The 13866-nt window shown below is 38.4% G+C and overlaps 1 protein-coding gene across 8 annotated transcripts in view; it reads right to left on the minus strand.

Annotated features, from left to right (window-relative positions):
* Positions 1-311: 311 nt before the first annotated feature.
* The window catches only part of SYT16 (synaptotagmin 16), a 245696-nt gene continuing 232141 nt past the window's right edge, over positions 312-13866 (minus strand). For 6 of the 8 annotated variants that reach the window (XM_048219941.2, XM_044377662.3, XM_044377664.3 and 3 more), the window contains one exon: positions 6244-12847. In XM_048219941.2, the coding sequence (XP_048075898.1) occupies positions 12534-12847 (314 nt within the window). In that variant the 3' untranslated portion in view covers positions 6244-12533. Of the gene's footprint in view, positions 3337-6243; positions 12848-13866 lie in introns of those variants that run through there. The other 2 variants (XR_007190212.2, XM_048219942.2) reach the window with 2 other exon arrangements.

The raw sequence follows: 13866 nt of genomic DNA on the forward strand, positions 1-13866 counted from the left end.
TTGGGTGATCTTTACGTATATATAGCTCCTTACTTACCCAATATTCAACACTTTAACATTTGAGTTGAAATATGTTGTTTCATACATGTGTTCAACATAAAAGCCTCGAGCATCCTAAAATCAAAGTAAATTACAGGGATCATAAATGTAATAATAATCATTCTAATATATATGTCTGCAGTTGGCATGGTTTTGCAGTTAATGGTTTCTGTATATACTAAAATAAGCAATATCATTCAGACCCATAAAATTTGCATGTTGATGCTGCAAAACTGTATCTTTTTTTAGCATAAAAATTTCACACGTATACATATAAGCCATCTGCTTAAACTTTATTGATAAAACCAGTAGCAGCAGTTTTACAAAATTAGAATGATTTTCTGTTTTGAACTATCGTGAGTTCAGTTGCAGCAGACATTTTGTACAAACTGAGGCTAATACTTCTATGTTTCTGCTTTAAACAAAAAGCAATTCGAATTTATCCTCATGCATTTAAATATCTAATACAGAAATAGTTTTTAGGCTGCATAAAATATGCTTCCAACATCACTGTTAAGACAGAACATCTGTTTTAAGCATTATTTCTACAAGAGAAACAGTAATTCTTCTAATCACAAACTTATTCTCTATCACAGGTAAACAATTTTATATTTTCTAACATATTTTCAAGAGTGTTTCTATCCCAAGAGTATGGACATTAATAAACATTTCCCTGGCTTGCCCAGTTAGAGCACAAGACATAACAGAACAGCAGTAATACATTAAAACCACTGTTATGAAATCTTGAACATTACAAAAGGTAGAAAGGTATTCTAGTTTTTAAGTTTAGCAATTAAAAAATTTTCCAAACCTCTTCCTATACACTAACTATTCATCAGTAGAAGTAATTTCAGAAATGGGTGGGTCATTACATTCTGTAGCTGTTTGTTTTGGTAACAGCTGGAGATACATTCATGCTTCTTAAGGAGAGACACTGTAAGTCAATAAGTCATTCTGTGAGGAACACAGGGACACCTACATGGAATGTTCTGAAGATTTCAGGAGTTTCTAACATGAGACTTCAACCCTTTGGAGGAGAAAATATTTTTTGTTTCTCTCTTGAACTTCTGAACCATCCAGGGATTACTTCTCTGCTGGAAAACTTTGGAGGAGAAAATATGACAGCAGCCAGTTCTAAAAATGCCCATGAAGTAATGGGACAGGTTTGGGGAAGCTCCTACCTTACAACTAACAAGTCTGCCCTGGAGCAATGAATTTGCCCATGGAAACCTTCTTGTGACTTAGAAATCTAAAGGAAGACCAGATTTTAAGCCACATTATGCTAAATAGTCCCTGCAAGTGAAATCCATAAAACTATTGACCACCATTCACAACCACCAAAAATTCAGGAGAGTCGATTACATATAACTCGTTAAAGTAAACATGAGATAGAAAAGGTACAGGCTAACAATATTAATACACCTCCAGCATCCAGCTGTAAGTTGAACAGAAATACAAAGCACACTCCCTGCTGAGAACACTGTGCTCCATGTAGGGTAAAATCTCCCCAAAATAGTTACATATGTTCAAAATGAATGAATCATTCACATTTACTTTTTTTTTTTTTGCATGCAAGTTCTTCAAGGACACCCATCAAAAGTTGAGATTTAAAGGAAAACCAATAAAATATTTTAAAACAACAGAGTTGCACACAGTATGCATATGGTGAAACATAAATGTGTGAATGTGAACAACTGTTTCGGATGCCATATGAAGACCAAAAAAAAAAATCGAGAGTCAGATTTATCTTGTACTGTGAACACCAAATATTGCTATGAAATCTTGGATGTACCTTGAAAATGTTTTTTTTTTTAAATCCTTACTTTTTTTCCCTGGAAGATGATAAATTGTATTTAGGAAGAAAATGATTATGTGGGTGAGGAAAGTCACTTGGGAGGGGAAAGCTGGAGAAGTCTAATTCTCCAAGAGAAATATAATAATGTAGACTGAAGAACATTTTTGGTTGGGGAAGCATAATTCCAAATACTGTATTCAAAATCCATTTTGTGAAAAAAAATGTTATCCAACTTAATACTTTCCCTGTACTCAAAGTTAAATTGTTCTAAAGAAGAAAGGTCTGTGTTCGACTCAAAGATTGGCAAGCCTGCCGAAAAGATGGATTTGCAATTTGTTCTGTGGTCAGGGTGTCTGAACAAAAGAATTCGAGCCTAATTCTTTATTTCTAGCCTCTCAGAGGCGGAACCGCTAAAGACCATTCTGACAGTAACTTTTAGTCAAATAACTGACACTCTATGAATATAGTTGGATGATTGGCAGAGATCTAGAAGTGTCAATTACTTTGATATATTGACATAAAGAACGGATTTAACCTTAAAATAAAAATAAGAAAATATCTCACAGCCTCAAAAACTCTCAGTTCCGCAAAGCGTATTTCCATCTATTACCTTATCATGCCTGTGGCCCTCGTCCATAGTGGACACTCTGAGTGTTTGTGATATTAATGAAGGAATGAATGAATCTTATTCTTACCACAATGTGGTGAAAACAAGTAAAATGAGTATTTCTATTCCCAGCTGATAGATGCAAAATTGAAGGCTTAGAGAACTTGTGACTTGACATTCATTTTAGAGCTCATTAAGGGAAGACTGGGTATAGAACACAGGCCTCATTAATTTTAATCTAATCCGATATTCTTTCCACAACCACACTTTCGTCTCCGCCAACAGCGTCCAGTTCCACAGGTTGCTGCAGCTACAAAGCAAAGGGCAGGCAGTGCACATGGAAATGTCAAAATGTTTCCTAGATTTTGATCCTCAGTCAGGTCTTCCCACTCACCCAGTGTGATTATCAGTGTCATCATTCCAATAGTCCTGCAGCCTATGCATTTTCACGGGTCCTCCTCCAATTCATAATGCAGAGCTCTTGTGATCCAGATGCTTACACCTGCAGCTAATTTGCACAATTGACTACGACAGGCTACAATCACGAAGCTTCCTTTCTCTTGGCAGCAGTGGCAAATGTAAAGTCACACACACTAGTACCAGAAGGTGGTTTTCTGTCATGAATCAGTAATAATGCAATTAGCACTTTTGATCAATGTATATTCAAATCAGTGCTCAACAACAGAGAACACCACAGAGCTGCTAAATTTGGGGATCGTATCCTTATTGCCTTCAGAACTTTCTCTGCTTAGATTCCAACTGTGAAATTACGTAATCTTCTCCATGACTCTCCTCCTCAAAGGTGAAACAAGCCCAGGACCACACAGGTGAAATTCATGCCGGGTTGGCAGTTGCTACACGTCAGTTGATGCATCATATGGATTAATCCAGTTTTCTTGAGAACATGCAGAGTAACAAAATGTACAGTATCAATCAGAACTAAAAATAAAAGTCAATAACGAACAGACCAGTACATTCAGACAATGGGATATTATTATTCAGTGCTAAAAAGAAAGGAACTTTGAAGCCATGAAAAGACAGGAAGGAAACTTAAATGCATATTACAACATCAAAGCAGCCAATCTGAAAAGACTACATACTGTATGATTCCAACCATACGACATTCTGGAAAAAGCAAAGCTATGGAGACAGTAAAAAGATCGCTGGTTGCCAAGGGTTAGGAAGGAGGGATGAATCAGTGGAACACAGAAAAATTTTAAGGTAGCGAAACACCAGGAGTGAAGCCTAATGCAAAATATGGAATTTGGGCGGTAATGGTGAGCCAGTGTAGGCTCGTCACAGCAATGAACGGACCCACTGGTGGGGGGAGAGGGGGGTAGGCCAATAGTGGGGGGGGCTGTGCAAGGATGGGGGCAGGGCGTTCACAGGAACTCTGTAGTTTTCCACTCAAATTTGCTATAAACCTAAAATTGCTCAAAAAAATTTTAATTTTTTTTTAAAAGCAAGAAGATCATAAAGACCATTATGCCTTTTTCCTGGAAATAGAGGTCAGATCTTATTTCAAAATAGTATTACAGAGATGTCTTGGTCATACTCAAGTATACAAACACTAACTTCTTATTCACAAACTTAAAATCTGCAATAAAATTAAAGTTTAAAATTCTGGGAAACATTTTGTATTTCATAGTAATAAACTTTAAGATACCTGCAGTAATATGGCGGGATAATAAAAGACCACAATATAATTTGGTGTAGTTGTGAATTAATAAAGATTATCATGGTCCACAGGGAAATGGCAAAATTAGTAAGCTTTGCTCAAGGTGCCGCATATAAGGAACCCAACAAACTCACTCTTGAGACGTGTGGCCCTAGAATGTGAACATAGTATCCAGAATAGCTTCCATGGAAATATCATTCTTTTAGTATACATGCTCCTCACCAATCAGAGTTTTTAGTGACATCCTTTTAATGTCTTTCCCCCAAATTCAAGGTCTTCATCAAATAAGAGATGTAAACTTTTTTATTATGGACCATCAACTGGGCAACATTAAAAGACTGTCTTCAGTAAGAATTTTTAGGCCATCAAAGATTCTGACCTGGAATCATGGATTGAGACATATTTAGGTGATCTTTAAGATAAGTTTCTATGATGTTAAAAATTATAAGCAATAAATCCATTGGGAAAACTCCCACTTTGTCTGTTATAAAATTGAAAGTAAGAGTGGGATTGAGACGGGTTCATCTGCCAAGGAAGGGACACTCCCAGTGTTGACCTTTACCCATTTTATAGGGATGTCCCAAATGTGTTTAGTATATGATATCTAAGACAAATGTGAATCAAAAGAAATGGATCGATAAGCAGGGATCTTTGTTTCACAGCCTTACCCCTTTATCTGGCAGCTACTGTTTCCAGTTCACTCTTTGAAAAAAGTAAAAGGTAGCAATGCCTTTCAGCTATTAAAACATGGAGCTTGTAAGAACTGTTTGTATACAACAGTTTTATGTGTATGGACCTAGCATTCTAGGCTCTGACCTGCTTACTGCTTCATAAAAGGTATCAATGTTCAATTATAAAAGTGAAAAATACTAAATATCCAACGTCTATTTCAAGTTATAACTCATTTCATTACTGGAATGGAATGCTGCATTTCTTCCCTCAGATGTAAAACATATCCATTTGAAAGGAAGTAGACTGAAAAACAGTACATTTATTTCTTAACGAGAGGCAGAGTAATAACTTCCACTTTCCTTAAATCTTCTCCCTTTCAACAGGGAGTAAAGAAGTCATTACGGAAATACAGTTGACAAAAATTAAAGGGCCATAAAAGATCTTATTGTTTACCTAGTTTTAAAGAATGGAATATTTAGTGCTCGCTTCGGCAGCACATATACTAAAAAATGGAATATTTAGATATAAAAGCAATTATTGAACTCAAACTGTTCTACTCCTCTACCCTTCTCTAGCACTTAGTCCAGAGCCGGGATAAATATACTTGATATCTTTTGAATGAATAAATTTTGTATAAAAATTTTTAAAAAACAGTAAGAAGATACTTTAAGGGGAAAAGAAGTAGACAAAAATAATGCATAAATAAGGCAGTACCATGGGCATGGAGCCTTCTCACTATCCTCAAAGTGGAGTTGGTAGGTAGCATTGTTCCTCAAAGGCGTGAAGTAAAAACTCCCATGGAGACAGCTTAAGGCAGCATTAGTGAGCAAGGGCGAGCAGGTAGCAACATTCAGGGGTGGTTTATTCTAGCAATGTCCACAGGCCTCCATAACTGCCTCTGAGTTTGTTCTATAAAGCCTCAAGCTGTTTTACAGGTTCCACAGTGGCTATAAATACAGCGGATTATTGTCTGTGTCTAGGATACTGCTTTGAGACCCAGGGGAAACAAAAACACCATAGGAGAGGAAACTCATCCAGAGCCTGCAGGCATCCCCAAAGTCACCTAAACAAAACCCAGACGGGAACTCCCCAGAGAAGACCTTCTATGATGCAGAGAAAAATCAGTGTGGAAACAGTGTCCAAAGGGGAAGAGGACAGGCCTAGAGTGTTGTTATTGTTGATTCTGTTTGGAGGTTACATACAAAATATTAGACTTAGAAGGAACTTTAAAAAGTCCATCTTCCAGGGGCGCCTGGGTGGCGCAGTCGTTAAGCATCTGCCTTCGGCTCAGGGCGTGATCCCGGCGTTCTGGGATCGAGCCCCACTTCAGGCTCCTCCGCTATGAGCCTGCTTCTTCCTCTCCCACTCCCCTTGCTCGTGTTCCCTCTCTCGCTGGCTGTCTCTCTCTGTCAAATAAATAAATAAAATCTTTAAAAAAAAAAAAAAGACCATCTTCCTGGCTGCCGTCCTGTTCTCCTTTAGACAGAACCCACACTCCACGCAGAGGTTTCTATCTTAAAAGCCTTCCAAAGATGATTCTGTACTCACCCTGGATGATTCCCCCTCCAATGTAACTAAGGCCCATTCCAGCTCTCAGCTTCTTAGACACTCTCTCTAATACATTCAGTCAATACATCTCACTTCCTTCCAACAATAGCCCATAACAAGGAACTCTGCTTTTTATGGCACATGATTGGATCAACTGAACAATTGTTGATAAACATTGCTTTTATCAAGATGACTAATTGCTTCAATGTGTAATCACACCACTCCAAAAAGTTGAAAGAAAAAAAAAGATTTTAAGTCCTGTACTATCCCAAATAGCCTGGTGCTACACCTAAGGAAATCGATGAACACATCTTGAATTAATGCAAAACAACCCTCATATCCTTATCCTTACATCTAAGTTAAACTCTTGTGACTTGATTTAGATGGAAGCTCTGACTCTGTCCACATGACCAAGATGAGAAGGAACACATCGTCCCCTCAGTAAGAGCTCTTCACATTCTGGATAACTGTTCCTAGAAATCACTCTACAGCCTTTGAACTCCCAGCCATCCCCTGCAACTTTCCTACATGCTGAATTATTCCTGACAAAAACCCCTAAGCTGAGTGATTCTTCTCCAGTTTCCGCATTTCTCATTAATTAGAAATCCTAGAACCTGAGTCAGCACTCTGGCGATCTGGCAATATTGGGAATGTAGGCTCAGACTTCCCCATCCCAGAATCCCATGCAGGGTAAAACAGCAAGTCACTCTTTTCACTATGTATCTTTGGGGTAAAGATGTCCTTCAACAGATGAATGCATAAAGAAGATGTGGTCCATATATACAATGGAATATTACTCAGCCATCAGAAAGGATGAATACCCACCATTTGCATCAACATGGATGGAACTGGGGGGGATTATCCTAAGTGCCAAGCAGAGAAAGACAATTATCATATGGTTTCACTCATATGTGGAACGTAAGGAATAGCGTGGAGGACAATAAGGGAAGGGAGGGAAAACTGAATGGGAAGAAATCAGAGAGGGAGACACACCATGAGAGACTCTGGACTCTGGGAACCAAACTGAGGGTTACAGAAGAAGAGAGGTAGGGAGATGGGGTAACCAAGTGATGGGTATTAAGGAGGGCACATGTTGTGATGAGCCCTGGGTGTTACACACAACTGATGAATAGTAATGATGTACTATATGCTGGCTAATTGAACATAATAATAAAAAGTAAAAATTAAAAAAGAAGCTGTGCTTAATGTAATATGTTACCAAATATAAGCATATTTCAATTGAAAAAAAAAACCTTTTCAAAAAGGAGTTATGAACCCTAATAGAATTCCTTTCATTGTGATCTCCTAAGGGAAACGGTGATACATAATTGGTCCTGAAAAGAACTTTCCAGTTAAAGAGTTAGATGAATTTTGATAGCTGCATTAGATCAGTTTTAAAAATTTGCCTATGAAAGAATAATATGGATGTATAGCATAAGCTAAAAAATTGTTCATTTTTAAATGAGTATCAGAAAATTGCCACGCCATTTTTTTTTTCCCTTTTCATACCAAAGTTGAAATAAGTACTCAAGCTGTCACCTTACCAACTCCTTGGATGGTATATGCTGCTCCGTCCATAATCTGAATTGTAGAGAAGAGCTGGGGGTGAAGAGAGCCTCGTGTCTGACTTAGCAAGACATGTGCACAAGCACCAAGGTTTTGCATCCCCTCCAAACTAAGGGGATGAAAGATGAAGATTTCGTTACTGTACCTCCTTTGGGATTTATTAAGACTCAATATACCAGGCTTACCTCTTTTTAGGTTACTCCATAAGACTTCTTTTCTTTATAAATTCAGACCAGCTTTATGAGTCTACCTTTTTTAAAGTATCTGAGATTTGTTTATAACCTTTCTCTAATGTTACTATTACTTCCACTAGACAGAGAAACAAATCTTAAAGGCTTTATTCTTGTGTAAGTATTGTTGGGGGTGGGGGGAAATTGAATGCTTATTATATGCTAGGCTTGATGCTGTTACTGTCTTTTAAAAAACCTGATGAGGTAGGTATCACTTCCATTTTCCAGTCGAAGAATCAGGGACACAGACTGGCTAAGTAATTTTCTCAAGGCCACACAGCTAGCGGAGTTCCATCCAAACCCAGGTGAAGACTCCAGACTTCCCCAACTTCATTGAACTAGACGGGTCTCACTTCCCTCATCCTAAGGATTTTCCAGAATTCCACAAGCTGTGAAAAAATGATAGCTAGTTAACCTAAAATGTCTTTTGGTTTATTAGTTTACTCTTCTTGAAGATATGCCAATGGAGGCTGAAGTTATCTAGCAATATTTATTTATTCTTTAATTCTTCCATACACATGATACGTGATTTTTTTTATAGTTTTGCCAGGCTTTCCTTTTTTGAAACAAATGAATGATTTTTTTTAAGACAAAATACTTTTACTATTTCAGGATTATCTATCATTTGTTCTTGTTGTGGATCAAATAGAAGGTGCTCTGGCCACAATTCCCTCAAAATAAGAGGAGACACTGTGCGTGTTTTCTGGCCCTGTTCACTGTTAAAGCATACGCCTCCATTTGGTTTTATGTCGTCTACAAATAACCTTCTTCTATCATTTTTCTGATCTTAACATACTAAGTTCTCTGCTGCAACGGGATAGCCAGGCTTTTGGGAGCCCCACAGTCCAATGTCCTCACTGAACCATCAGTTTCATAAATTCAGTGGCTATCAGAGGAGCACTTTCGCTTAACCTAATAGTAGTTTCAACTTAAACGATGCATTACTTGAAAAGAAAGGCATCTTGGTTCTCAGATAAGACCATCTAGTACAACCCCGATGTAAAGCACTGAGACTGACCGAGAGCTGTCCCTGTGCTGCGAAGGCAGAGGCTCAGGTTCTCACCGCAGCACCTCGCGCGGCGGAGCACACCAGGGCTCGAGCTCAATCAGTTACTGTCATTGAAGCAGCAGCAGAGGGCCCAGTGCCGAAAGTGAACGACAGCACAGTAGCATACTCTCTTTGCCCCCTGCAATCACAGTCAGGACTCTTTCTCAAACTTTGGACAGGTGGATGTCAAGCGTAATACATCCGGCAGCGGTACAAGTTCTTCCACTGTTGAGGAAGGCAAGACTTCCCTCCACGGCTCTGCTACATCAGCAAAAACAGGGTCCCAAACAACTGCGCCTCACACAGGGAGCCAGTGAAGAAGAGAGAAGCAAGAGCAGATGCCTGGCTGCCTGGTGAATGGCCCATTTACAAATTCAACAATAGTCAGAGGGGAGCAGGGAGCACAAGAGCCACCACCGTGACTGGTGAAACCAGCACTTCTCAATTCAGTGTAAATTAATGCCCTGAAAGAAGACACACTATAAGGCAGATTTCCATAAACCTAGTGCATCATTTACCCTCTACAGTATTATTTAAAAAGCACTGTCTTCAGGAAAAATCACGGAAGGAACTACTCATGTAACGAATACTGTTGCTTCTTCAATTTCAAATGTCTCTATGCGATGTTAATTATTAGCTAGATAAAATAGGCAAAAGGAGCTTTTTCACCGCTCAACCAACTAATTATCTTTCATAACTCTGTTAAAAAGCGAATGTAGATGTAAGAGCTCCAGTGAAAAGAAAAACATGCTGAGTGCATTGTGTCTAGACTTTGCCAAGCAAATAGGGAGTTGAGATGTACAAAATCAGAAGATCTTACTAAACCAGAATTTCAAATCAATGTAAAAAAAATTCAGCCTCATATTTTAACGTATCTTGTCATTAGCATTTTATATTTATACAGTCAGCGTTAGATTGCTGTATATTCAAGATGTGCATGCATCCTACGTGGTGAATAGCACCCACATAGTAAAATCACAAAAAGTAAAAATGCTTTTCAGGCATCTTGTTCCTTAAAATGCTGCACATTCCTGTCACAGTCTCATAAGCAGACTATTGGAAAAGAGATCAAACCCACAAGGAGAGCTTCACTATACAAGCAGAAAACCCTAAAAATGGGTGGGTCAAGGGAGCAGAAAATAAAGCATAGGTGATGATTGAGCTGCATAAGACAAGGGATGCAGCGGAACAGAGAGCGGGAAAATATGAGGGGGGAAAGATCCAGGATGGTCAGTACAATATATGCAGGTTTTTTTCAAATGTAAATTTTAAAGTGAATGCTGCTTTTATGTTACTGCATAAAGGAAAGCATAACAAGGCTGCTCTACTTCCCTTTAAACACAAGCGCATAAAGAGAGTAAGGGATGTGAAAAGCCAATTCTTTGTGCTGCTACTTAATCAATTGCACTCAGTTCTACTCGATGACACAGCCACACTGCAAAGACCACTCAGCAGTTAATGGATATCATGTTGGAAAAGCACTTTGAGGTCTTCCAAAGAAAGGTAGGGTAAAAACCCAAAGGAGCATGGTTTTATTACTTATTCCCAATAACTGAGCAGTGTTATAGATGAAACTCCCATGACCTAAAAAGAAATTAAGATATTAATTTATTTTGCTAATTCTGATTCTTCCATACGAAATCACTTCTTTCAAAAATGGGTACTGGAAATCACAGAAGAATTATCCTGTGCCCTAGTCTCTTCTTGTCAGGATAACCGTTCCACACTGCACGGTAAGGAATAAATATGTCCTTCAAGTGTTACAGCCTACGTCTACAATCTGTCAGATGTAGCGCTGAGGAGGAGTTCTGTGTTTTTAACTGTATACATCCATCACTAGCTATCACTCTTCCCACAGACAGCAAAAAGTCAACAATGAAACATAAAAGCTAAAAATAAGTGACTGAGCACTTGCTCGGAAGAGCTGCACATTAGGCGCGGTGTTACATGGACGCACGTTTCTTCCTTCTTTTTTTTTTTTTTTTTTTTACTGACAATTTCAGGTAATTAAAATTAAGGACTCACATATAAACAAAAGGAAAATAAACATGCACTGCACAAGTATGTGAAAGTCAGTCGGAGATACAATTTCATGCTCATCACCGTCCAAGATCAGCGTTCTGAATGGCACATGCCCAGAATGCAAGTAGTGACTAATATATGCTGCAAATGCCATGGAAAATGACAATTATAGGCACTTTAAATGCTCAAAAAGAAAAAAAACCTCAGCATCATCTCATACAAGCTGAAAATATTTTTTCACTCACAGGTATCATAACATGTTCATTTCTAAGAGTCAATTAAATCAACATTTATTAAGGACACATTGTGTACAGTTTACTATGCTCTAATGATGGAAAATAACTGCATAAAAAAAGAATATGGTTTCCATGCAGTGTACATTCAAAATATATGTATGAGTATATATCATTGGATATAGAAAAAGTATAATCTAAAGGAGAACTCTCGATTCAGAAATTCAACAAATCCATGACTTACTTGAATAGTTTTGTTTTGTTTTGTTTTGTTTTTGGTTTTCTTCTAATTCTGTAAGAATTTATCAGGTGAGAAAAATAGCATAAAAACCTTGAAAATTACAAGTTGGAAATCTTACATTCTAAAAGGAGACAAGATGTCTTTCAACAGTGTTTCTGAACTCTCTTTTACCTGCAAAATGATTCATCTAACCAAATCTCATAGGAAACCACAATATATTAAGTGAAATAAAGAAAGGTATTTAATGAATACAAATTTGTTTTATAAGTATGAGTTTATAACACTTATTTTTTAAGTAAATAAATGAAGAGATTTCTTCATAGAGAGGAAAATGTAAAATAGGGGATTATGGATAACAGTTACACTCTCTCACGAGCCTTGGCATCTGATTCATTTCTGTAGTCCAGTGGTGGGGGGGTTGGCACCATATTAACAAAATTCTGATTCATACACATACCTGGTTATAAATAGTGAGATTTAACAGCTCCCTTGCGATCTCAGGTTACTCTTCAAGCAAACAGAGACAGCAAGAGAAACATCATTCCACAGGTTGAACCCAGACTCAATAATCTATTAACACAAATTAACTCATCATCACTGTTCTCAACTATGGTTAATTTTCCATAAAGTACACTTGACCGTGCATGTGGTTTTTTAAATTATAATATCTGAATCCAAGTCAAACCTTTGAAAGACCCAAAGATCCTGACCAGAATGTGCCAGAGGTTAGTAGACGCTAGTACCTATTTGTAAGCCTGTCTTTAAAACGCCTACCAGCATGTGCTGAGTTGGTATCAGTGGCCAAAACACTGGTCACCAGGTCAGATGTCACATGCAAATGCCTGCGGGCAAAACTAGGATTCGAGCAAGGTGTGCCATCTGCAGATTTGCTGGCCTTTGGTTTCCTTCATTTCCTCCCAATGGTCTTGCTCCTCTTCTCCGCTACTGTTTTGGCCCAGAGCCATCCAACCAATCATCTCTTTACGCTTCATAGTACGCCTGTTATAAATGGAAATCATGAGTGTGACATCAGAGAGCTGAAAGAGGGCCACCTGGAAAACAAAAGTCTCCTTGTAGACTGGATTGGGCTGACCACGTCGAATGGATGTCTTACAGCGGGACATCTCTTGACCCACAGAATTGAGAAGAAAGAGCTTTCCGTATGTGTCTAAGGAAAAAAAACCAACAGAAATGAGAAAACATCAAAGCTTTCTGTGTTGTTAGTTTTGTTGTAATATTTACATGGGATCCAAATTTTTTCCTTTTTAACATACTGAGCAGCATCCTTAGGCCTGGTATTTGCTGTAGGACTAACCTACTTTCCATGAATTATTAAGGAAAGGGATTATTACCTTCAATGGTTAATGTTTCATGCAGCCCAGTACGGGCACCTTGCTGACGTTCGTTAGAAGCTCTGCACGTACAGAGGTGTATACACGCATAAGCATGTACGCAATGGTGTACGTGGACATACATGGTTCCTCAGCCACATTTTATTTATGTAACAAGATAAATAAAAACATTTTGTTCTATGTGCATTTTTCTTGTCATAATCAAAATACTGTTTTATGCCTAGATTAAAGAGTATCTTCTCTTCTCACTCTCTACATATTCTTTGGACCATCTTATCCACTCAATGACAAGTATCAAATCTACATCTCTTGCCTAGACTTCTCTTCCAAGTTCAAGGTCCAGCTCAGTACCACATTTCTTCCTGTGGACATCCTGCACATGTCTCACTCATCATGTCCCCAACTCTTAAAACTTGCTGCTCCAATATTCCCCATCTCTGCAAACAGTAGCATCATCCACTCAGTTTATCCACATCAGGAGTCAAGATGACATTTTTGGTAAGACTGGCTCATCACCCCTGGTCCGGCCAATCAATCACCAAGTTCTGTTGATTCTATGTCCTAAATGGCTCCCAACTCTGTCCACTTCTTTCCATCCCTGAAGCCACTGAACTCAGCGTTCAGGCCAAGCTCTGGTCACTAGCCTCTCTCACCTGCATTACTGCAGGTCTCCTCACCCATCTCCCATCACCACGCTGCCCAATCCCACAGTCAGAGGGCGCTCTGTAAAATGCAAATCTGTTTATGTCACTCTCACTAATAGACAAAGACTAAACCTTTAGTACTTCCCACTAAACTCAGGGTAAAAACAAAATTTCTTGGTATAGATGACATA

This window comes from Ursus arctos, unplaced genomic scaffold, assembly GCF_023065955.2.
Source record: "Ursus arctos isolate Adak ecotype North America unplaced genomic scaffold, UrsArc2.0 scaffold_25, whole genome shotgun sequence".
NCBI classification, from domain to species: Eukaryota; Metazoa; Chordata; class Mammalia; order Carnivora; family Ursidae; genus Ursus; species Ursus arctos.